The sequence below is a fragment of the Mastigoproctus giganteus genome, chromosome 13, assembly GCF_048544385.1.
Source record: "Mastigoproctus giganteus isolate SK-2022 chromosome 13, ASM4854438v1, whole genome shotgun sequence".
NCBI classification, from domain to species: Eukaryota; Metazoa; Arthropoda; class Arachnida; order Uropygi; family Thelyphonidae; genus Mastigoproctus; species Mastigoproctus giganteus.
The window spans coordinates 87,345,109-87,373,095 of NC_143587.1; the positions used below are offsets into that span (position 1 = coordinate 87,345,109).

The window sequence follows — 27,987 nt, forward strand, 5'->3', positions numbered from 1 at the left end:
CACTATGCTAGGACATTTCATGGGGGGTTTGTCAATAATATGCAGGAATTTTGTCAGAAGTTATGAGGATGTGATTATTCTGCTGTATGCTACAATGGTTAGACCAAATCTTCATGTAAAGTACTTAGTATTAGTATTAACAAATGATGCAAGAAAGTAAGATCATATACCAGCAAAAAAAAAAAAAAAAAAAAAAAACACCTCTTCCCATAAACCCTTCCAATAGTGATTATTCTGCTATACACAACAATGATTAGACCAAACCTTGAATACTGTGTACAATACTCATCTTGTAGACTGAATGCAGGATGGATGTGGATCTGTTGAAATGGGGGGGAAGAATGAAATGAGATTAGTGAGAGGAACAAAAGAGTACTCTTATCAAGAAAGACTTCATTCCTACAAATTGCAGCATTTAGAAATCAGGTACCTGCTAGGAGATCTGATTGAGATGTTCAAGGCTTTGAATGGATTGAGCAAGCTAAATGTTGATAGTATCTTTACCCTTGCTCTGGCAATGCACATTAGGAGACATAAATTTAAACTGAAGAAAAATGGTGCAGGATAGATGTATGTAAATTTGCTTTCAGCTAGACAGGCAGTTGATTGTTGGAACAAACTTCCATCTAGTGTTGTAGCAGTAGATAGTTTGAATACATTTAAGGAATGAGATAGAGCCAACAAATATGAATTACTTTGGAAGAACCTGTATCCTCAATTTGTCAATAGCTTTCAAGGGTTCAAAAATGGAGTCAGGAAAGAAACCACTAAAATCATCAATCTCACTCCTCATTTCAAGTGGTGAAGAGCTGACAAATATGAAGTTAACAGAGCTGGAGGCCCACATGGTTGTAGAGGATGCCATGATAATGATTATTGGAACCGACAGTTTTTAAATTCTGTACAGTGGGGATCAACTGACGATGTTACCAACAGTAAATTTTAAGTGCGAAGCATTCAAGGAATTAATTGTGGAAGCTACTAAAAGTTTCATACCTATTAAGAAATATTGTTCAAGGTTTAGGCCTAAATGGTTGTCAAATGAACTAATGAGACTCGTAACAGAGAAGAAAATGCATGGCATGCATATAAATTATCAAGCGACTCAGAAGCCTATGGCAGATATAATCTGTAATCTGTAATCAGGTCACAAAGGAGGGTCGGCAGGCGAAGGCAGATTACGAGAAATCCTTGGCAAAAGATGCTAAGAAAAACAGCAAGGATTTCTTTACTTATATAAACTCTAAAAGGAAGGGGATGAATCTGATTGGTCCACTTGACATCGAAGGTTTGACTGTTGATGATCCTGCTCAGATAGCAAACAAACTGAATGAGTATTTTGCATCTACATTCACACGTGAGGAATTATTAAGGTTTGAAAATGGCAGAAGGTTATCAAATTGTAGCAGGATACTTAATGATTTTGTAATAACTGAAAGCAAAGTGGAAGAGAAATTGTTGAAGTTAAACATAAGAAAAGCACCTGGGGTGGATGGGATCTATCCAGTTATATTAAAGGAGGCGGCAAAGCAACTAAGCAAACCCTTAGCCATAATTATGAGAGCATCCTTGGACTCAGGGGAGGTTCCCACGGACTGGAGATGTGCAGATGTATCCCCAATTCACAAATGGGGATCGAAGGACGACACGAGTAATTACAGACCAGTTAGTTTAACTTCTGTTCTGGGTAAAATAATGGAGTCGCTGGTTAAAGATGCATTGCAGGATCATCTAAACAAGACTGCAGCAATAATTCAGAAACAGCATGGGTTTGTTAAGGGAAAGTCTTGTCTGACAAATTTGATAGGATATTATGATGTGGTTACAAAGGAACTGGATGCAAAAAATAATTTTGATATCATATATTTGGATTTCAGGAAAGCTTTGGACACTGTTGCACATGGAAGACTACTGTACAAATTGGAGCAGAATGGTATTAAGGGTAAGTTGCTACAATGGATAAAAGGATGGTTAAGTGGGAGAAGACAGAGGGTGGTAATCAATGGGTGCTGCTCTTCTTGGACTAATGTTATTAGGGAGCCCCACAGGGTTCAGCGTTAGGTCCACTGTTGTTTTGTATATTTATCAATGATATTTATGAAGGTATATCAGGCTTAATGTCGAAGTTTGCAGATGATACAAAGGTTGGCAGAGTTGTTAATGACAGTAATGGCAGTGTGCTGCTGCAACAGGATCTGGATAATTTGGGCAGATGGGCTAAGAAGTGGCAACTGAAGTTTAACCTTGACAAATGCAAAGTACTGCATATGGGTAGAAGTAACCCCAGAGAAATGTACCAACTGTGTGGTACTACACTTAAGGTGGTAGAAAATGGAAAAGACCTGGGAGTAATTGTGCAGGCAGATATGAAGTTTTCTGAGCAATGCAGACAGGCTGCCAGGGCAGGTCATGGGGTTTTGTCAATGATATATAGGAATTTTGCTAGCAGGGAAAAGGAGGTGATTATCCCTCTGTATAAGGCAATGGTCAGGCCCCGCCTTGGGTACTGCGTACAGGTCTGGAGGCCTCGTTTTAGGAAGGATGTAGATTTACTTGAGTGTGTACAGAGAAGGGCAACAAGATTGGTGAGGAGAATGAAGAGATCCTCTTACCAAGAGAGGCTTAAGTTCTACAAATTGCAGTGGCTGGAGACTAGGCACATGCCTTGAATGGGTTGAGCACGCTGAATTCTGATGGGATCCTTCCACTTGTTCAGATTACCAACCTAAGGGGACAAATTCAAATTAAGAAAAGATAGATGTAGAATAGATGTGCGGAAATTTGCCTTTAGCCAGCGGGTGGTTAATTGCTGGAACAAACTTCCATCTGTCGTTGTGGAAGTTGATAGGTTGAATAAATTTAAGGAGGAACTGGACAGGCATTTGGAGGGAATGGTGTGATATTTTTTTTTTTTTTTTTTTTGGCTGATGCTGCATAAGCTCATACATTTGCTTTCTTGCATCACATGCCACTACTACTACTACCATCAGAGCAGTTTACACAAAGAAAGTTTGACACATTCAAAGACAATGCCAAAGGAATGGTAGCCTCTGGACTGTGATGCCACCAGGTTTGCTAAGATCAACAGGGGTATCTATCCAAAAAAGAAAGCCACTGCTGCACAGTCAACTCTAGACAAGTATATAAATAAGGCTGAATGACTATTAAAACCTTTTACATCTGTCTGCATCAGCCTTCATTTCGTCTAATACTAATTAGATGAAGGAATTAAGGTAGGTGACCATTGAAAAATTTCATTTTGTGATTTATTCTAGTATTTTATGTAAAAAAATACGCTAGACTTAAACAATCAATATACTAACATCATCAATGCCTATTTACATGATTTCTGATTTAAGTATAGGACTGGGAAACCGAATCGTTACATAAGTCAGGGACTTGGACACCTTTGCATCCAGTGTGAGATCTTGTAATTCACTGATTACACCAGTCTGCACTTTAAGAAAAGTTTTACTGCTGATAAGAAATGTGCGCTAAAAATTTAATGAAAATTTTGAAACTCACTTGAAATTTGCTCTATCACATCAGAATTATTATTTACAAATAAAACAAAATATATTGGTTGAGGTGCTTCTGGTTTATTTTCTATTTCTACAGATTTTACATATAGATTACTTTTATATAAAAATATGTAAATAAGAAATATCAAAGTATATATTCTCCTGTCAAGCACAGGTGGCTGCAAACTAGGTTTTTTGACTTCTTCAAGCAGCTAGTTTTTGTGGTCATTCCTCTTCTTAACATCCAGCAGTAATTGGCCATCATACTGATATTCCATCCCTTGGTACCTTTCTTCCATTTCTTTTATATTCTGATAGAAGCTTTCCCTCTACTCTTCATTTAAACAACCCAATTTTATGGGATATAGCTGAGATGAGAGTGCAAGATGTATACCTTAACACTCATATTGCTACCTAGTTTTGTTTTCTGAACTCCATAATAAACACCCAGATTACAATCTGGGTGTTTATTCTTTCCAAAAAAAATTGCATACTACATTTTTAAAGCCAATCCATGTTTGGTTAATTGATCTTTCAGTTTGGTTAATGGATTCTTCAAATACAGAGTCCAGCTCACAGATCTTCACAAAAAAAAAAAAAATCAAAGCATTCCTGCTTTAATTTTTTTTTGTATGTCACTGATGTAAATTTAGAGCAAACATACTCGAAACAATTTGTTTCTATATTCAGGGTTTGGCCAGACTTTCTTTAAATCTAACATTATATGCAGAGGAGGTAACAGTATTTTTGTTTCAATATATTAGTGGCTCGTCTTTAATGTTCTTTGAACTTGGTGTCAGCAACTGTGTCGGCAGCTACACTTTCCTTTCCCAATGTTTGCTTGATTATCCAACTTGCATAGAAAGCAAGGCATTTCTGTGTAACCAAGTCGTTGGCTGAGTAGCAGACCAATAACTTTAAAATCTCAACACAATAGCCAACCATGACTCTTGTACTGAATTTTTTCCAAAAGAAGCTTAACATTTTTGTAATGTTCTTTTAAAGAGCTGAATGTGCTACAGGAATGGATGCATATTTGTTTACATTATGAAGGAGAACTCCTTTGAGATTTTATTTCATTGTGTCAATAAATAGCTCCCACTCTGTTGGTTGGTAGAAAATTTCAAAAAATTAAGTGTAGGAATTATTTTTTTGCAATATATCATCGATCCTTCTATGGAAAAATGGGGAATCAGTTCTTTTTCCCAACATCTATACTATGAAAAGGCTGCTTCTGGGACCAGCAGATTCTTGGATTTCAGTCTTGACCCTAAAAGCTTCACAGTCTTTGGTAGATTTAAATCTCTCATAAGAACATCAAATTCACTTTGTGTAAACGTTGTGATCCAGAGTTGTGAACTTCTTTGTCAGAATAATTTGTATCATTCTCTGACATCACAAATGTCAGAATCAGAACCTGATGGCATATGTTCAAGAACAACTGGTGGAAGCATCCATGAGGTACTGACCTTACAGCCAAAGTAACATTAAGGTACACTATACTCTGCTCGTTCTTTGTGTCATAACTTGCTACATTTATGGAACATAAGTAGCCACAAGTGCCACATGGACATAAGTATATGCCCTTGTGGCAATATCAATTTCAGTAATTTGTCATGCTTAAAGAGCAGCACTTATCAACTTTGTTCTCTAAACAATGAAACAAACTATGTTTTTTCTCATTTACTTTTTTTAATTTTTAAAATGAAGCTGTACATGTCAACCCATATATTTCATGAACTGATAACTAAAAATATAGTTATTCAAAAATTAATTAAATTGATACTGTCAGAATCTTCAGGCCATATAAAATGTTCAGTTCATTAAAATGTTCCTTATTTCTTGAAATTATTACTATTATTAGCCATATGGTGCAAGGAAGCCTGAGGCTTATTCTGCACCAGCCAAAAAAAAAAAAAAAAAAAAAAAATCCCATGTTACCCTGAGAGAGAGAGAGAGAGGAGAGAGAGAGAGAGAGAGAGAGAGAGAGAGAGAGAGAGAGAGAGAGAGAGAGAGAGAGAGAAGTAGAAGGGAATCACCAAGAAGGCAAGAAAGAGAAGAATGATGTCCAGCTCGGGACCCTGGGTTTGCCAAGCCCATACTCAACCCCTGAGTGCAAGGAAGAGAGAGAGAATTCACCTTCTTTAATGTGGCAAAAATAAATATATCTCTTATTAAGATTTCTGAATTACTGAACAAGTAGACAACTTTACTAATTCCTTATAATTTCTTATGAACCACATATTAAATTGAAGTTGATTTTGTGTTAAAATATTCATTATAGGGATTTTTGACAAAAAAATCATTAAAATCGAACCCATCCCCTTCCCCAGTCTTTTGACAGCAACACAATATTAACAAAAAGATTAAATTACCAATATGAGATCTGAGTGCTTGTGGTTTGACAACATGACTGCAAAATTCACACACTACAAGGAAGAAGTCATCCCATGCAGGGCAAAAACCAAACAGAGGCATATCTATAACAAAGAAAAAGAGAAGTAAAATAAAATAAAATATACAAATAAATATACCTGCCATTCACAATGCCAAATATGACAATTTGCAATGACTAATCAAATAATTTCAAAATAATTTAACAAGGAAAAGAGATAAATTAGAATTATCTTAAATATGTTAGAATTAAACATAATTTAATAATTATGAACATTCTTAAATGAATATTTGAAATATTTTAAAGCCATTCAGAGTATTTTACTTGCAGATGACTTTTTAAAATAATTTTTAAAAATTGTTTAACCACCTTAATGGCCCAAATATCAATTGATTATGGAATTTTTTAAATGTTCTTACTAGTAAAATTGACTGTAAGAAAATTTAATTCCTCAATACCATTTTTATTTCAGTATGATCATTGCTAACATTAATTATAACTTGATCACTTCTAGTTGCTGTGTCTTACTAATCTAATATTAAAAATAACAAGGACTTCTTTTTAAGTAACTCACCTCATTCTATTTGATTAAATGATCGTGAAAAGTATAGATGAAAGAATTTTAAAATTTAGTATCAACAACTGTTAATACTATTAATATCCAGAAAAAAAAATATATATCTTAGCAGATACTGTATTAAACAAAAAGATTTAAAAAATAATAATAATAAATAAATAAATGGAAGCAGGCCTAATCTTTTTCACAAAAACTTTTAAATATTGCATTTTTTTTTTTTTTTTTTTAATTTTCTGCTATACTCCAATGGCATCTTGAAAACAAAATTAACTGTAAATTAAAATACAAATTATGCATAAAAACATCTAAATTAAGAGAAAATATTTTGCATTAGATGATGGCCTGATTAATTCGGAACAGTGGTGAGCAACAACATTTTGAGATGCAACAAACTGAAATAATCATGGGACAAACTTGATACAGTAAGATCTTCATGAAGATTTTCAGGTCACACAAAAAAGCAATTTAATTTTCTTTAAATAATTTTCCAAAAAAGTTGAAATTTAACAGCTGCACTCCAATTTCACATGTACTCAAAGGATCTAGCATTTTTTTTTTTTTACAGTGTTTTAGATTTTTTTTTTTTATATTGTATTATTATTATACCTAAACTATACACGCTCTAATAGCATACTGTAAGTGCATAACATCACTTGATTAGCATCAAAATTATTCTAAGTACTCGTGGTACACTGCTACAGAAATTTCTAGCTTGAAGCTTTTCCCTCAATTTGCACAAGGTATACAATAGGCTCTTTGATTTACTAATATTTCTTCCATTTAATAAGTCCCTAATTCTTGAAATTTCATTTTTCAAAAAATCTAAGTCTTCAAGACCCAAGGTTGTTCAACATTGTCATTAAGCTCTCCTTTTTCACTTTATTAAAAAAAGAAAAAGAAAAGAAAGAGAGGAAATTACTTCTTCAGAAAAAGTTATTTTGTTGATTTAAACTTCATTATTATATATATAAATATATATTTTTAGTTTTTCAGATAGTAAAAATGACCCATGGATTGCATCTAATATAAAACCATGTTTTCCCAACAGAATAAAGCAGAAAAGGTTTCACAGTTATGTTTCAATGTAGGCAGTGAAATAATTTGAAAACGTGTGTATTTCTGCATTTGAAAATTTTACATCAAACATCATTTGGCTATTTGCTTAGACTCAACAGATTATTCACTGGTTGATAAGTATGCTAAGAGAGAAAGCAGTAATTCTCAAAACAGCTGTCATGATAATACATTGAGCTTTACTCTGATGCAGTGGTGGCTGGTCTGGTAGACCACCATTGAGTGTTAATTACCAGTTTGAAATTCGTGGCTGTTCTCTTAAAATTTAAGCAGTTTCGGAAGTCACAAGTAATTACACGAAATATGATAAACAAGGTCACCTTGTTACACTGTTACTACTTTTGTCCTCCACTTTGTCTTGATACTTTTGACTTCTGTGTAATGTAAACAAATATGTTTCTTACCAGACAATTATCACTATTGCTACAGGAGTTAGATACTCTGTTTTATGTTTAATTATTATACAACATGGTTTCTAGTACAAAATCATATTATTATTATTATTTATCTATCCAACAAAATATTAATATTCACATGTGTTAGTCTGATTTTTACACACTTAATAGTTTTATAAGCTGTTTGTAAAACCACAAGTACACAAAGGTAGAAAACTTGAAAACAAACAATAAAAAACATTAAATGTGTGAAAACAAACTGCAAAATATTTATATTTTATATTTATGTTTTTTAAGAAGTAATAAAAATTTTGTTGTAAATAACAGATAAAAAAAAACATAACATTTTAAAATTTAATTTTTTAATTTTAAAAATATAAATATATATTGTATAAAGCATTGCAATCCAATAGCAAAAGGTTTAGCAATAGTACACAAGTAGAATTCTTTAAAATATGAAAAACTTTTTTCAAAAATAAAAAACAGAAAATTTGGTGTTCGGCAGTCAGGCAAAACACCATTGTAATTATAAAAATGTAGCAACACTGCTGTTGGATTAAACAGCAGATAGATCCACCTTTTAATGATGCTGTCTATACTAAAACAATATCAGCAAATATTACCTAATGTGAGCATAAGCCCAAACCCTGTAGTCAGCATCTGAGAGAAGGAACAAAATGTTCCCAAGACAGAAAATGATACAGAAATGCATAAAATTTTTGAAATAAAATAAGGTGTGCTATAGTTTGGACCTATATAGATGCACCCAGTGCTTATCGACCTCCCTTCCCCAAACACACTCTAAAATGAAACAAGTTTTGCACTTTTAATTCAAAAAAAAAAATAAATTTATATACTATCTCTTTTTTCTGAATTGTACAAGGCCTACATACACACTTTGTGACAGGCCTCAAGATTTTCCAGCCAGCTTTAGCTACAGGCAAATGAATATAAAAAGCAATCTGTTGTTTATGAGTATATTATATTATAACTTTAAAACTATATTATAACTTTAAAGAGTATATATAACTTTAGAGTATATTATAACTTTAAAATGTTTGCATTCTGTAGTCGCTAAGTACAATTTTTCAAATGTACAACTATACATCTAAAAAATAACATTTACATCTGAAAAATAATAGCTGTCATTTTATTTATGCTGTGTATGGTATTTATAACTTATTACTGAACAGTTATTAATCTAATATTACAGTATCACTTTTTGTCAAGCATTTTTATATATGTATATTAAAAATAAATTTATATGCATACACAGTATATTTTTAAGTTTTAGAGCATATACAATATAAAAGTAATTACAGTACTGACAAACTATAAAATAACAATAAAGAGTTGCACTTAAAATGTTCTTTTTTTTTAACCTAAACTCATTAAATAATTTATTGAACATCAACTTACTGCATTCCCCATGAATAAACAATACTGATCAGCAAGGATACCCATAACACTAGTGTACAAATCTGTTTTAGCTTCCTTTATTTAAAAACTGTTGCTCTTAAGTTCTTTCCTCACTCTACACTGAAGTTCTTAAGGAGCCAGTAAATTCAGCTGTTAATCCAATGACTTTATGAAGTCACTTCTCAGAAAAGTCCCCACCACCTTCAAGAACATTTTTTATATTATATAATTGTACTGTTGTCTGTTGATACTGTACAAGCTACTAATGTGGAATGAACAAGCCCCTCCCAAGTGCAACTGATGTATAACAGCTATGAATTTTTATCTATCATTTAATATGTAAACAAATTTACTACTGTTACAAAACCTACTCAAAAACTTTGAGCAGATTTTAACAGTAACTTTAATTAAGTTACATGGATTCATTTGTCATTCAGTAATAGCCCAATTAATAAATAAATAGTACAGCACAATTAAAATACAAAAATAAATTTTTATTAAAGCCAAAGTTTTACTCCACTTGCAGTTTGTTTAATTACAAATTTTTAATTTCTTTTATTAAACAGACTAATCTACAAGTCTTATTACTTATGACAAAAAAGTCTACTTACAAGTTAGCTAATTTTTTTTTTTTTTTTGTAAAATAATACATATCTAATTAAATTATGTTTGTTATTTTTAAGCATAATTTAGAATAGTGGTCTGAAATTTATATGTATTGAAATTGAAAACAGTTTTTAAAAAATTCAGTTTTTAGAATATATCACTGTGTGACCTCATTATATATATTCACTCAGAAAAGAAAATAAACAGGCCTTTCAAAAGTTACATATTTAGAACAATACTTAGCTTTTTTAATTTAAAGATTTTATCATAATATCTAATTTAATAAAGCATTTTATTATTCAAAAATAATATCAAGAACAAAATAATCTGGCCTTTTGCTTATGTTAAAAGTGAAGCAAGGACCATTTTAGCAAGGTCAGAAGAATAGCCTACTTTGAAGGAGGTCACAAGGCTAGTTCTTTGCAACAAAACCTCCAATCAATCTCTGCTACCTTACATCACAGTTGTTTGTAAACTGTTTTCTGTATAATTCAAAATGTACAAGACACTATACTAACTGGGACCACTCAAAATTAATAACTTAAAAAAAGTTATTCAATTCAATAATATTATAAAAATAAAATCATATTTTATTATAAAATCATATTATAAAATTAGTATAGTATTTAAAACAATATTAATAGAGTTAAGTGCTTAAAGAGTTACAATTAAGAGTAAATAAACTTTTTTATATAACCTATAAACTAATTATACAATGATATAATACTAATAAAAATTAATACAAATCTTTTTACAACAATATAACAGCAAAATTTACAACTATTAAACTTTGAAATCAGAAACTTGGGCATGAAGTAGTACCAGTGACATTATTATACCATACTGAGTACCTGTTCATCATAAATTCATTTATTTAGAGAAAATAAATCAATTATTTTCTCTATTTCTAGATCCAAAAAATTTTAAAATTCAGAAATTAAGTCTAGTAAAAGAAGTTTGTTTCTCAAACTTCAAATCCATCCAATGATAGATTTTTTTAGGGTTCATCATAAAAGAAAAAATGGAATGTAATGCAAAATAAAAATGCAAATATTGCAGATTACAAAATTAATGGAGATAGTCAGCATAAAATATATCAAGAATAATCACATTATATTTGCCATATTTACTGTTTACAATGTTTATTTTTAGTCTATTGTCATATACCAAATTCTAGTATGAATCCACCAAATTGCCATAATCATCAAACTGTCATACAATCCAAATTTTCCTTCACCAGACTATTACATACAACTGAAATGTTGGGAAAAAAATTGATTAAAAGAAGTCAGATTCAAAAGAAACTGATTAAAGATTCAGAGTCTGTAATGATGTTATTTGGGAAGCTCTCTCTTCAGAAGGATCCTAGGGGAGATGAAGAAAGACTACCAAAGCTGAATTTTATAACCACATATTTCAATATAAAAAATTTTGAAACCAGAATAATAGAAGTGAGGAGACAGTGCAAAATTAGAAAAGAGGCAACTGTATGAAAGGGTTAAGGTTCCCTGTTTTAGAGGCTCGTAAGGCAGTAAACAGAAATTTTCATAGATTTTTTTTTCCGGTAAATAATAAATACTGCAGTAAAATAACAATAGTGTTAATTTAAGAAAAAAAATACCTAACACAAGTGGTTCTATGGTTTATATTTTAAAAAAATTAAAACTGTTATTCACACAGTTTAATTTTTTTTTTTTTAAATTCTTTTGCTCAGAAAACCACTGTTTGTATAACTGGAATTCACAATACGTTTCAAGCAAACTTTCTATTCCAACTTCTTTAGCAAAAATTTTAAAAAACTACTTTGAATTTGGTTATAATTATCCACTATCCAATAAATATGATTAAAATTAAACCCACATTTTATTAAATCCCAACATTTGGATGCTTATAACTATGGCCAAATGTAAATATTTCTCACTTTTCTTCCTCAGCAGTAATAAACACTACAAGCATTGTAAAAAATAAAATGTTCATAAGGGTAATATTTTTATATATATAAATTTCACAACACAATCCAATCCCAATCTTAGAAGATTATACATTACTCACTTTTGCAAGCCCTTCTGTAAGATGGAATTTATAATAAATATAAATCCTCATATAAATATACATAAGACTTCACAGAAGTCATATGTAGCATCAATCTTAAAAAAAAAATACACATTACAACCCACACATAGTCACTTGTTTCACTATTTCATTAAAATATCTATCTGAACAAGGAATCCAAGTATATTTCCCAGCAATCTTCAAAAAAAAAAAAAATAAAAAAAAAAAAAAATATATATATATATATATATATATATTATGTTTTTTAATTATTATTTTATTTAAGCCTATTTGATTATTGCTTCTTTATCACTTGCTACGTTAATGCTATTGTCATATAGCAATTAGACATTATACGTGCTTGACATATTACTGGTTAATTGAATAAATTTTGCTGTATTACTGGTTAATTGATTAAACTGCTTCAGTTTGGTCGATTTTTCTTTTACTGTTATTTATCTACTATCTGTATGGGTATTTAGGTGTAACGGGAGATCCAGTTAGCCCTGTGCAGTCTAACTTCTTCCTGGGGGTCTGTACATGTAATGGTAAATAATAATAATAAATGAAGTTAATATTTTGTATTTCAAAAAAACATCAAATAAACAACAAAAAAACAATGTTAACTAACATTCTTTTACCTGGTCATCTACCCGCTACTTCGTTGGGGGCTTTGAGTGGGTCGATAGCCAGATTAAAGGAATATCTCATACCTACCCGTTTCTGTTATCCCTTTATCAGTTTTGCCATTTTAGTGATACTTTTGTACATAATTACTTAATTTTGGATAACTTTAATTAATTGATTTTAGATAATCTTTAATAAATTGATTTTAGATAATCTTTGATTAATTAATTTTGGTAAACTTTATTTATATTGATTTTAGACAATCTAATTATAATTTTTGATTATTCTAATTAGCATAATTACAATCTAATTATTCTAAAATTATTTATCATGTCATTTCAATTATTTATGTTATTATTTATTATTTATTTATTGATATGATAAAATTATTTATCATATCATATCAATAATAATATCATTATTATTTTCAGTCTTGCTAAATATCAATTTTAGCAAGACTGAAATGTTGTAGTAGTAGTGGCATGTGATGCAAGAAAGCATGTGTATGAGCTTATGCAGCATCAGCCAAAAAAAAAAAAAAAATCACACCATTCCCTCCAAATCCTGTCCAGTTCCTCAAATTTATTTAACCTATCAACTTCCACAACGACAGATGGAAGTTTATTCCAGAAATTAACCACCCGCTGGCTAAAGGAAAATTTCCGCACATCTATTCTACATCTGTCTTTTCTTAATTTGAATTTATGCCCCCTTAGGTTCATAATCTGAACAAGCGGAAGGATCCAATCAGAATTCAGCGTGCTCAACCCATTCAAGGCCTTATATACCTCAATCAGATCACCGTGCAGGTGCCTAGTCACCAGCCACTGCAATTTGCATAACTTAAGCCTCTCTTGGTAAGAGGATCCCTTCATTTCCCTCACCAATCTTGTTGCCCTTCTCTGTACACGCTCAAGTAAATCTACATCCTTCCTAAAATGAGGCCTCCAGACCTGTACGCAGTACTCAAGGCATGGCCTGACCATGCCTTATACAGAGGAACAATCACCTCCTTTTTCTTGCTAGCAAAATTCCTATATATCACTGACAAAACCCCATGACCTGCCCTGGCAGCCTGTCTGCATTGCTCAGAAAACTTCATATCTGACTGCACAATTACTCCCAGGTGTTTTCCATTTTCTACCACCTTAAGTGTAGTACCACACAGTTGGTATGTTTCTCTGGGGTTCCTTCTACCCATATGCAGTACTTTGCATTTTTCAAGGTTAAACTTCAGTTGCAACTTCTTAGCCCATCTGCCCAAATTTTCTAGATCCTGTTGCAGTAGCACACAGCCATTACTGTCATTAACAACCCTGCCAACCTTTGTATCATCTGCAAACTTCAACATTAAGCCTGATATACCTTCATCAATATCATTGATAAATATACAAAACAACAGTGGACCCAACACCAAACCCTGTGGGACTCCACTAATAACATTAGTCCACGAAGAGCAGCACCCATTGATTACCACGCTCTGTCTTCTTCCACTTAACCATCCTTTTATCCATTGTAGCAACTTACCCTTAATACCATTCTGCTCCAATTTGTACAGTAGTCTTTCATGCACAACAGTGTCAAAAGCTTGCCTGAAATCCAAATATATGATATCAAAATTATTTTTTGCATCCAGTTCCTTTGTAACCACATCATAATATCCTATGAAATTTGTCAGACAAGACTTTACCTTAACAAACCCATGCTGTGTCTGAATTACTGCTACAGTCTTGTCTAGATGATCCTGCAATGCATCTTTAACCAGTGACCCCATTATTTTACCCAGAACAGAAATTAAACTAACTGGTCTGTAATTACTCGTGTCACCCTTCAATCCCCCTTTGTGAATTGGGGATACATTTGCACATCTCCAGTCCGTGGGAACCTCCCCTGAGTCCAAGGATGCTCTCATAATTATGGCCAAGGGTTTGCATAGTTGCTTTGCCGCCTCCTTTAATATAAATGGATAGACCCCATCCACCCCAGATGCTTTTCTTATGTTTAACTTCAACAATTTCTCCTTCACTTTGCTCTCAGTTATTACAAAATCATTAAGTATCCTGCTACAATTTGATAACATTCTGCCGTTTCCAAACCTTAATAACTTCTCGCGTGTAAATGTAGATGCAAAATACTCATTCAGTTTGTTTGCTATCTGGGCAGGATCATCAACAGTCGATCCATCGATATCAAGTGGACCAATCAGATTCATCCCCTTCCTTTTAGAGTTTATATAAGTAAAGAAATCCTTGCTGTTTTTCTTAGCATCTTTTGCTAAGGATTTCTCGTAATCTGCCTTTGCCTGACTAACCTCCTTTGTGACCTGATTACAGACTAGCTTATATCTGCCATAGGCTTCTGAGTCACTTGATAATTTATATGCATCGCATACATTTTTCTTCTGTGTTACGAGTCTCATTAGTTCATTTGATAACCATTTAGGCCTAAACCTTGAACAATATTTCTTAATAGGTATGAGACTTTTAGTAGCTTCCACGATTAATTCCTTGAATGCTTCCCACTTAGAATTTACTGTTAGTAACATCGTCAGTTTATCCCACTGTACAGAATTTAAAAACTTTCTGAGACCACTGTACTCACCTTTACGGAAGCAAAAACCCTTTCCTTTACCCCTGATGGTAATTATATCTTTAAGTAAATCCCACATCAGTACACTGTGATCACTGCCACCTAGTGGTTCCTTTATCTGCAAATTCTTAATACACAAATGATCACTGCCGATAACCAGATCAAGAGAATTACTCTCTCTGGTTGCCTCTCGAACATGCTGCTGCAGAAAACATTCATCCAATAAATCCACAAAAGTCTGACTAGTGTGTGAGTGACCAAGCCACAAGTTCCAGTCAATATCTGGGAAGTTAAAATCCCTCATAAGACATTCTGATTTACTGGCCCACTCTATTTCTCTGTATAATTGTTCATTGTATTCATTAGGCTTATAACACAGTCCTATTCTTATTTTTGCTTTTGCAGTGCTTAAGTCACACCAAACTGACTCAACAGTGCACTGTTCATCTATATCAACTGGGTGCACTTCTTTTGATTTTATGTTTTTCTTAATTAACAACATAACACCTCCTCCCTTTCTATCCTTTCTATACACATTGTAATCCCCAAATTCCAGTTCTGCATTCCTTATATCTGTGTGACACCACTTCTCTGCTATCCCAAAAATATCCACCTTTGATGTCTTGACCAACACTTCAAATTCATCAAATTTATTTACTATACTTCTAGCATTGGTATACATGCAAGCATACATGCACCTATTCCTATTCACCCTAACACATCCCATATACCCACCAATTTCAGGATGACTGCCATCCGTCCCTGAAACACCCCAACACCCCTCGCTCCAGGTCACTACTTATTCTAATAGAAGTTGTGCAAGAATCACCTTCACCTCTGCCTATGGCTACTGTTAAGCTATTAGTCCTTGTATGCTCCCAAGCTATCAGTTTTCCGACCCACCTAACATTGCGTCGATAGCATCAGCAAATATTCTTGCACCCTTTCTATTTAAGCGTATCCCATCCCCGTAGAAGCAGTCTGTCCTGTTAACAAGTACAGTCCAGGCTGAAAAAAATTCTATCCCTTGAGCCTTGCACAATCTTTCCAGGGCTGAATTGATCGACAAGGCTCTCATCATATACTCCCTCCTATCGTGTCTGGGCAGAATTGCAGACACTTTCAAATTCAACCCTAATTCTCGGCTTTTGTTCAACAGTGACCTATACTTGTTAAGTAATTCTGCGGGTCTCCTACTCTTAATATCATTAGTGCCAACGTGTACAACTATATCACCTTTTGTGGCCTTAAAAGATGATATCCGCTCTACAACATCATCAACCTTTGCCCCTGGCAGACATACCCTGGTCCTGTTCCTTCTATCCTTTTTACAAAGCATGTTACCCGTTTCCCTGACAATAGAGTCACCAACAACTACTAGTTCCTGTGGGACCAGCACATTCTGCCTTGGGGGTTGCCACTGTGTTGCGTGATGACCAAGTGCAAGCTCTGGCGTTGATGTGGGCGGCTGAGAGCCTGATGGGCCCCTCAATTTAGATTTTTCGAGGGCATCCACCCTGTCCTTCAAACTCTCATATAGGGCCCATAATAATGCTGAGTTGTCGCCTGATTTCCTTACACTCCTTACATCGCGCACAAAGACATCCCCCATGGCAATATCATGTTCCGTTCCAAAGAGTTCGGCAAACATTTCACAAGTTGCACATTTTTTTAGGCTGTGATGCGTTGGAGAATCGCCCTCCCCCTCAGTTCTCCCCAGAGTCACAGCACTCCTGCCACTTTGTGCCCGTTGCTTTGGTGCTCTAGTTTGGGGCATGCTATTTTAAATTAATAAGATTAAAAAATTAAATTAATTAAATGTCAATACTACGCTATCTAATAGAAAGAGTGAAGCGTATTAATCTATATAATTATGCGTTAGAGCTACCTGGCTATCTCAATGAAAAATTTGAATTCCCTACCACTATATACAAAAACAATGGCTGCAAGATTCGAACAAAATAACGGTTTTATGTAAATTAAGTAGTAATCCACAAAAACTCTTTATCTAAATTAAAATAAAAATAACCAGCATAACTATAACTATAAGACTACGTATTAAGTAATATAAAATAACAATTATGTAAATAAAAAGGCAAACACTTATCGCTTTTTCGGAGCCTGTAACTCACAGCTGTAATTTTTAAAATAGAGTCAGCGCCCTCCTTCAGGTCCAGGGCCTTCAGGGCCAGGACACGTTCTAAATATTGCAGGTTTTAAAATCAAACAAGTCGATAAATTCAAATATTTGGGATCAATCTTACAAAGTGATGGATCATCCCAAGTAGAGATCAATAAGGGAATTACAGACGGCAGAAAGGCTATCGGCATGTTAAACTCTGTTCTGTAGAGCAAAAATATCCTACATAAAACAAAGAAACTTATATTTCAAACGATTGTACAAAGTCTTCTATTGTATGGAGCAGAAACCTGGATATTGAATAGGCGAGCAGAAAACAAATTGCTCTCCACAGATGGATTTTTGGAGACGCTCTGCAGGAACTTCTAGAAGAGACAGAAAACGGAATGAAGACATAAGGGAAAAAATGGAAGTGAAAAAGACTTATTGACACCATCAGAGAAAAGCGTCTAACATGGTATGGACATGTAAAACGGATGCAAGAAAACAGATATCCAAAGGCTATCCTGGAATGGATACCTCCTGGAAAAAGGAGAAGAGGATTGGTTTTTTTTTTTTTTTTTTGGAGCATTAGCAACTAAGGCCATATTGCTCCGGTGCGGTGGTCATTCCCTGACCTTTCCGCATCCTCCGTATTTGGTGGTGATGGGCTCGAACCCCGGTCTAATCAAGAAGCGTGTGCTACGCGCTGCTGCTCCTTCCCACCTGGCTACAGAGGCGGCAGGAGAAGAGGAAGACCTAGGAGGACATGGGTGGATGGAGTACAGGAGTGCATGACAGCCCAAGGCTTAACCGACCAAAACACCTTGAACTGCACTTTATGGTGGGAAAAAATTCCTAACAAGAAATAACTTGTAGGCTGAGGAAACCCATTGTAAATGGAAACACTCCTCTTGAAGAAGAAGATTATTATTATTTACCATTACATGTACAGACCCCCAGGAAGAAGTTAGACTGCACAGGCTAACTGGATCTCCTGTTCCCGTTACACCTAAATACTCATACAGATAGTAGATAAATAACAGTAAAAGAAAAATCGATCAAACCGAAGCAATTTAATCAATTAACCAGTAATACAGTAAAATTTATTCAATTAACCAGTGTGTGTGTGTGTGTGTGTATGAGTCTCTTTGAAGAGGGTAGAAGTGACTGTAGGAAGCAAACAAAAAAGCTGAAAAGGTTGTGTAGTATGTAATGAAAATTAACAGAATTTTCTCGAAATAATACTACCAATATGTATATTAGAACCCATACATTTACAGTCATCTTTTCACCATTTCATTCAAATAACCAATCCTTTAACTTACTAACAATCACATGGAACATCATTTATTTCTGTTAGTTTGTTTTTTTAAAACTCTTTAGCATATTAACATTCACATGGAACAACATTTAGATATGTTTGTTTGTTTTTCAAAACTCTTCAGCATTCTAAATGTTCATCTGGCTGTAACTAATACCATCCAAGAAAATCTTTTTCCTTGGTTTCTCCATTAAAAACTTGAAATATCTTTGAAAATAGGGTCCAAAACAACCCTATGGATTTCCATATACATGCCACTAGGTTAAATTTACAGCTATGCAGTTCCACATGATTAGGTGACAACTGAAGCCAAAAATACCTTATATGTAAATGCCTAGTTTACAGAAAGTGCAACTTACAAAACTGGAATCTCTCCCTTAGGAATACTACTTTATTCCAATAACTAACCTTGTTCTTCAGTACACCCTCTCCAGATACACACCTTTCCTAAAATGGTTTCCAGACCAAAACACAGTACTGAAGATGTTGCCTCATCCACTACTTTGTACCTAGAGTAATCATTTGTTTGCCCTACTAAAAAAATTTCTAGACATCATAGAACTCCAGAAACTGTTCTAGCAATTGTATGGCACTGCAAAGAAAAGTCTATGCCAGATCTTAAATAACCTCAAAATCTCTATTAATTAGGATTTACTGCTAAACAAATGAAGAACCCAGCATTTAATGGCACAATATTTTAACTACCAATTTTCTGACCACATAATTTATTTATTTTTTTTTTTTTTTTTTTTTTTGGTAGTTGTTGGCGCAGCGGCTTCTGTGGCCATATTGCACCTCCCAAGGTTTTTGCAGTACTTTGATCCAAGCCCGAGGCGGGAATCGAACCCGCGACCTTTGGGTTGCCGGGCAGGTACTTTACCTACTCGGCTAGCCCGGTCGGCTTACATAATTTATATTGTTATTTTTTTTTTTTTTTTTTTTTATATGACATTCACCTGCTCACACTGCCAGTGAATGCAACTGGCTACTATACGAAACACAAAATCCAAGAAATTAATATTTTTAGATTACGTTTATTTCACTTAAAGAAGTTTTTAAAATCTTACTGATGCTATTGAGGCAGTGCTAAGTGTGTTGGAAAATTATTAGTTTGGTGGGGAAGTACATAACTAATGGCAACCGTAAACAAAGGCAAAACTAATTTTGCCTTTAGACATGCAATAACTTGGAGAGCAAGATGTGTGGAAGAGAGGGGGGATTACAAGGCACATTTCAGTTCCTCATGGAACAAGCAATTATATGGACAATATTAGGGTTACAAAAAGCACAAACAAGCACATATACAGCAATATCTCATTTAGCACAGCTTCAAACAGCACGGGTTTCACTACAACACGGTTTTCAATTAAGTTTAAGTCGAAAATTTACTGTACATATTAAAACTCATTCAATAGCCTAGACACTTACTCTACATATATGCTGCATTGTACACATTGTACACATAAATATATGCTGCAGTGCCAACTCTATTGTCTCACATGCACATGTGCCAATAGCTCCCTTCAGGCAGTCAGCAGCAGCACGCAAGTTCAGTATTCTTGTTCTGTATTCTTAATTCCATCCTGACGAGATGATGTGATAGCTTTTCAAGCTTTTCATTTCACAATTTATTTTTTACCCTTAGAGGGGTACGATCAAAACTATATTTGCATCTTGCCTAGAAATCACTGCCACCAACATGCATTCTATTTGGCAGAATGTTTTGCCCGATTTGGCAAATGATTTCGCTGATTTTGAATCACAAATTCAGACAATTACCGAAGACGTTGTGAAGATTAGAAGAGGCTTGGGATTCGAAACTTCGGATATTGCCAATGTACACAACTGCATTGACTCACATGCAAATGACTTAGACGATGCAACTCTCCTTGAAATTGATGAGGAAACGGCATATGAAGAAGAGGAAAACAATTCTGAAGTGGAACCAAAAGAATTTTCAACAGAATTGGAGAAAGTTTTTTTTTTGGGGGGGGGGGTTGACATGGCCTGCGAGGTGATTATTATTATTATTATTATTTAGCCATATGGTGCAAGGAAGCCTGAGGCTATGCTGCACCAGCCAAAAAAATTCCCGAGTTACCCTGAGAGAGAGCACGAGAGAAGTAGAAGGGAATCACCAAGAAAGAGAAAAATTATGATATCCAGCTCAGGATCCTGCATGTGCCAAGCCCATACTCACCAGATGGGAGCCCCTGGGGTGATTATGAATGGAGATCCGGATATTGAACGCAGTATCAAGATACGGCAAATTTTACAAAATGGAATTCGATGCCACAAAGACTTGTACGCCAAGAAAAAGAAGAGATGACTTCACCAGACTTTATTATTGAAATACCTAAATAAACAAAGCTTTTTTCTCATCTCTCATGTTGTTACCTTTTCATTAATAAAATTTTTGCAATATTTTTTATCTCAAATCCTTTAAATTGGCTATCAAATGCAAACTGTTTATAGATTTATTATAATTTGTTTATAGACTGTTTCGCTGGCATGCATTCAATTAAAACCCATTATAATTATACCTCAATCAGTACAGTTTCACATAACATGAAACAGTTTTGGTACCAATTATCAGTGCTATGCAGGGTATTGCTGTACTTGGTTATACTTTCTATTCCAGCTTCTTTAGCAAAAATTTTAAAAAACTACTTTGAATTTGGTTATAATTATCCACTATCCAATAAATATGATTAAAATTAAACCCACATTTTATTAAACCCCAACATTCGGATGCTTATAACTATGGCCAAATGTAAATATTTCTCACTTTTCTTCCTCAGCAGTAATAAACACTACAAGCATTGTAAAAAATAAAATATGTTCATAAGGGTAATATTTTTATATATATTGTTTTATATATATATTAGATTTATTGTTCTCCTAATCCTAGGAGAACAATAAATCTAATGAATTTGAAGCACTCAAGTTATGTCATCAAATGCACACATTACAGGAACACCAGAAATGTAGTGCTACCGTGACACAGAGGATGAAGACGGTGAGTAAAACTTGTAGAGAAATGACATGGGGAAGGAGAAAGACAGAAGAGTTATGTACATGATAAAGAAGAACATCCAAATTACAGTGTTTCCAATGTAATGATGAGTCGGTCTGCTATGACACGAACACTGAGAAAACAAAAATGAGAGTAGGAGTATGCTGTTAGCCCAAATGACTGATGAGTATAACAAAAAAAACTAAATCACTATTGTGAGCCAGTAAATCCGAATGTCTTATTATGGGAGATTTTAATTTTCCAGATACTGACTGGAACTTGCAGGATGGTCGTTCACTCAGTAGAAGAACATTTCTGTATTTACTCAATGAGTGTTTCAAAACCAGCATTTAAAGAGGCAATAGGAGAACGCAATACTCTTCAGGTATTATCATCAGTGACTTTCGTGTATTTAGAATATTTCAGTACAGAAACCAATATGTAGGAGTGACTACAGTGTGTACCGATGTGGGATTTATTTAAAAAGTTAACTACTACCAAGTGTAAAGGGAACAAATTTTGCTTTTGGAAAGGTGATTACAATGGTCTTGCACAAATTTTAAATTCATTTCAGTAATATCAACTGATACTGTCAACAAATACAAAGTCTTCAGGGAAGTAACTGTGGATGCCACAAAGCCTTTTGTGCCAATTAAGAGATAGTGTTTAGACATAAATGAATGTCAGACAAACTGATGAGAGTAGCAGAAGAGGGGGAAAAAATGCATACACTGATTATAAATTATCAGAGAACACTGAGGCCTAGAATAAGTATAAAATAGCCTACAATCAAGCTACTATAGCTGCTAAGAATGCAAAGAAAAGTAGCAAAGAATTCTTTGCTTACATTAACACTAGAAAAGGAATGAACTACTTTGGTCCACTGGATTAATTACTGATGATCCTATATAAGTTGCTGACAAATTGAATATTTTGTAATCACATTCACATTTTAATGTTGTTAGGAATGATGATACTGGAAGTGTATCCAATTATAATTGGGTATTGATTATGATAACTGAAAGGAAGAGACATTATTGAACCTCCGTGGTCAAATATGAGGGTATCTTTGCACATTTATTTGTGGTGACAGTGGCTCAAGCCCAAATGACTATTGTGATGTTCTTCGATTCTTGCTATCTTAACGGTAGGTGAACTACTACTCTGAGTATGCACCCATACACAGAGCATAAACAGAAAATTTATTTATTTTTATTTTAAATAAGACACCGCAGGTGGATGGAATCTATCCAATTATATTAAAAGCAGCAGCAAAGGAATCCCAGAAACCTTTAGTCATAATTAAGACAGCATCCTTGGATTCAGTGGAGGTCCCTACAGACTGGATATTTGCAAATCTCTCTCCTATCAACAAAAGGGAATCAAAATGCAAACTGAGTAATTACAGACCTGTTATTCTGACTCTATGCCATGGAAAATAATAGAATCAATGATTAAATAAGTAATACAGGATCATCTCACTTAGTTATACAGTAATCACAGCCAGGTCTGTTAAGAGGAGACCTTATCTGACCAATCTGATTACCTACTATGTCAAAATTATTTTGACATTATATACTTCGATTTCAGTAAAGCTATCATTTCTGTTCCATGAAAGAACTGTTGTACAAATTGGAGTAGTCTAGAATTAGTGGCAAGTTACTGCTATAAAAAAATGGATGGTTAGTGATAACAGACAAAAGTGGTTATTAATGGCCACTGTTCTTGGACTAACGAGTGGGTCCCTCAGGTTTAGTGTTGGGACCCGTATTGTTTTTTAATATTTATGAACAATATTCGTGTAAACATTTTAAGTTTAATCTAAGTCGGCTGATAACACAAATACGAAGTTCTCCGAGTAGCACACACACAGGCTGCCAAGACAGCTCATGGAGTTTTGTCAATGATATACAGGGATAAGGAGGTTATTATCCCATTGTACAAGGCAATGGTTAGGCTGCACCTTGAGTACTGCATATGGGTCTGGAGCCCTCATTTTAGAAGGATGAGGATCTGCTGGATTGGGTTCAGAAAAGGGCAATGAGGGTGGCAAAGGGAACAAAAGGGTGGTCTTACCAAGAAAGGCTGCAGTTCTGCAAATAGCAGCATCAGGAGACTAGGCATCTGCAAGATTATCTGATTTAATGCTTTAAATGAATTGAGCAAGCTCAATGCTGGTGGAATCTTTCCTTTTAATTATATACAAGAGGGCTCAGATAGTAGTAGAGACATGTGATGCAAGAAAGCAACCTTATGTAGCATCAGTCAAAAAATAAAAAAACCACTTCAAACATCCATTCCCTCTAAAGGTTTCTCCAGTTCCTCCTTGAATTTATTTAAGCTATCAACTTCCACGACAGATGGAAGCTTGTTCTAGCAATCAACTACCTGCTGGCTAAAGGCAAATTTCCACACATCTATTCTATAACTGTCTTTCCACAATTTGAATTTAGGGTTCATAGGCCCCATCAGGTTCATAATCTGAGCAAGAGGAAAAATCCCATCAGAACTGAGCTTGCTCAACCCATTCAAGGCTTCATACACCTCAATCAGATCACCTCACAGGTGCCTAGTCTCCAGATGCTGCAATTTGCAGAACTTAAGCCTTTCTTGGTAAAACCACCCTTTCGTTCCCCTCATTAATCTTGTCGCCCTTCTCTGTACTTGCTCAAGCAACTCTACATCCTTCCTAAAATGAGGCCTCCAGACCTGTACACAGTACTCAAGGCATGGCCCGGCTACTGCCTTATACAAAGGGATAATCGCCTCCATTTCCCTGCTAACAAAATTTCTGTATATCACTGACAATACCCCTTGACCTGCTCTGGCAGCCTGTCTGCACTGCTCAGAAAATTTTATGCCTGACTGCACAATTACTCCCAGGTATTTTTCATCTTCTACCACCCTAAGTGTAATACCACACAGTTAGTACGTTTCTCTGGGGTTACTTCTACCCATATGCAGTACTTTGCATTTGTCAATGTTAAACTTCAGTTGCCACTTCTCAGCCCATCTGCCCAACTTTTCTGGATCCTGTTGCAGTAGCACACTGCCATTACAGTCATTAACAAGCCCCAACCTTCGTATCATTTGAAAACTTCAACACATTAAGCCTGATATACCTTCATCAATATCAGTGATAAATATACAAAATGACAGTGAGCCCAACAGCGAAACCTGGGGAACTCCACTAATAACATTAGTCCACGAAGAGCAGCATTCATTGATTACCACATTCTGTCTTCTCCCACTCAATACACTGTTTTATCCCATTGTAGCAACCCTTAATACCATACTGCTCCAATTTGTACAGTAGTCTTCCATGCGCAACAGTGTCAAAAGCTTTCCTGAAATCCAAGTATATGATATCAAAATTATTTTTTGCATACAAGAATATATAGATTATATACAAGTGGGCATAAATTCAAATCAAAGTAGGATGATTGCAGGACAGATGTGTGGAAGTTCAGCCAGTGGGGGGGGTTGATCGCTGGAACAAATAATTTCCATCTGTTGTTGTGGAAGTAGGTAATAAATTCAAGGAAGAACTAGACAAATTATTGGAGAGGATAGACAAGTGATGTGGGAATGTAGGGTGTTTTTTTTTTTTTTTTTTTGGTGATGCTTTATACACTTGCTTGCTTTCTTACATTATTCATCATTATTAATACTAAATGGCAAATAAAGTTGACTACTGATGCGCATGCAAGGCACTGCATCTGGATAGCAATAATTTCAGAATAACATACCTTTTGGGTGGTAGCAAAATTAATTTTGTGGAGAATGAAAAAAGATAACTGCACAGTCCAACATGAAGTTCTCTGAGCAGTATAGACAGGCTGCTAGGGCAGCCCATTGAGTTTCTGTCAATAATATACAGAAAGTTTTCTAGCAGAAACAAGGAGTTTATTATTCCATTGCATTAAGGCAATGAGTATGGATAAGAAAGTTATTATTATCCCATTGTATAAGGCAATGGTTAGGCCATCTTGAATATTGCAAGGATCTGGAAACTTCATTTTAAGAAAGATGCAGATCTCTTGAAAAGGGTTGCAAGTTTCAACAAAATTATTTGTTGAAACCTTTCAGATTACCAGACAAACCAGTTTCCAGGAGCAATTCCTGGATTTAACTACCTGTCCCTTAAATTCTGTTTTGGGAACATTGCCATTTATAGAATATGTATACCTTGAAAGGTGACTTGCAACTCATCACATATTCAAGGCTATGCTCTTTACAGATCAGGATTTTGCATATACAAGCAACCCCCGTGTAACACAGTACAACACGGTTTCGCTCTAACACGATTGATAAATTGCAGCAATCCCTGCACAATATTTTACTCAAATAACACTTCTAGAAGGAAGGGGATGAATCAGATTGGTCCACTTGAGATCGATGGGTCAACTGTTGATGACCCTGCTCGGGTAGCTAACAAACTAAATGAATATTTTGCATCGACATTCACACATCAGGAGTTATTCAGCGAGGGGAATGCCAGAGGTGTATTCAACTCTAGCAGTAAGCTAGAGAATCTTGTAATAACTGAGAGCAAAGTGGAGGAGAAATTGTTGAAGATAAACACAAGAAAGGCACCTGGGGTGGATGGGATCTATCCAGTTATATTAAAGGAGGCAGCAAAGGAGGTAAGCAAACCCTTAGCCATAATTATGAGAGCTTCCTTGGACTCAGGGGAGGTACCCATTGACTGGAGATGTGCAAATGTGACCCCAATTCACAAAGGGGGATCAAAGGCTGACACAAGTAATTATAGACCTGTGAGTTTAACTTCTGTTCCCGGAAAATTAATGGAGGCACTGGTGAAAGAAGCACTGCAGGATCATCTAGACAAGACTTCAGTTATAGCTAGGACACAGCATGGTTTTGTTAAGGGGAAGTCTTGCCTGACCAATTTGATTGGATACTATGATGCAGTCACAAAAGAACTGGATGCAGGGAATAACTTTGATATTATATACTTGGATCTTAGAAAGGCTTTTGATACTGTTGCACATGGAAGACTGCTGCACAAATTGGAGCAGTGTGGCATTGGAGGCAAGTTGCTGCTATGGATAAAGGGGTGGTTGAGGGGGAGAAGACAGAGAGTGGTAATCAATGGACACTGCTCATCGTGGACTAATGTTATTAGTGGAGTCCCTCAGGGTTCAGTATTGGGGCCTTTATTGTTTTCTGTATTTATAAATGATATTGATGATGGTATATCAGGCTTAATGTCCTAGTTTGCAGACGATACGAAGGTTGGCAGGGTTGTCAAGGACACTACTGACACTATGCTGCTGCAACAGGATTTGGAAAGGTTGAGCAGATGGGCTTCGAGGTGGCAAATGAAGTTTAACATTGACAAATGTAAAGTACTACATATGGGAAACAGCAACCCCAGAGCAACGTATCAACTCTGTGGTACTACACTGACAGTGGTAGAGAATGAAAGGGACCTGGGGGTGGTGGTGCAGGCAGATATGAAGTTCTCTGAGCAGTGCAGACGAGCTGCAAGAGTAGCTCATGGTGTATTGTCAATGATATATAGGAATTTTTCTAGCAGGGATAAGGAGGTGATTATTCCCTTGTATAAGGCAATGGTCAGGCCACACCTAGAGTACTGTATACAGGCCTGGAGGCCTCATTTCAGGAAGGATGTAGAGCTGCTGGAACGAGTACAGAGAAGGGCAACTAGATTGGTGAATGGGACAAAGGGGTTCTCTTACGAAGAAAGGCTTAAGTTTTGCAAATTACAGTGTCTGGAAACTAGGTACCAGCGGGGTGATCTGATAGAGGTGTACAAAGCCTTGAATGGTTTGAGCATGCTCAATGCTGATGGGATTCTTCCTCTAGCTCAGAAAAATCACCTGAGAGGGCATAAATTCAAATTGAGGAAAGACAGATGTAGGATAGATGTGCGGAAATTTGCCTTTAGCCAGCGGGTGGTTGGTGGGTGGAACAGACTTCCATCCCTTGTCGTGGAAGTTGATAGCCTAAATAAGTTTAAGGCTCAGCTGGACAGGTATTTCGAACGAACAGAGGGGTGAAGTGGAAGTGGTTATTTTTATTTATTTGTTACTTTTTTTTTTTTTTGGCTGATGCTGCATAAGCTTGCTTTCTTGCATCAAATGCCTCTACTAATGCTAATGCTAATGCTAATGCTAACACTCTTAGAGAATTTCGGCAAACCTTGCATAACAGGGTATTTTTGAGCTTTTGTGCGGGGGAACCCTGCTATTATGTTGGATGTAATTTTTCGACATTTCCTGACTT

At 35.0% G+C, this 27,987-nt stretch overlaps 1 protein-coding gene across 1 annotated transcript in view; it reads right to left on the bottom strand.

The window, feature by feature from the left end:
* Positions 1–27,987, bottom strand: part of LOC150076245 (ataxin-7-like) — a 227,347-nt gene that overhangs the window by 175,269 nt on the left and 24,091 nt on the right. Inside the window, exon 3 of the mRNA XM_090387296.1 lies at positions 5,897–6,001. Within this exon, the coding sequence (XP_090243422.1) occupies positions 5,897–6,001 (105 nt within the window). The remainder of the gene's footprint in view (positions 1–5,896; positions 6,002–27,987) is intronic.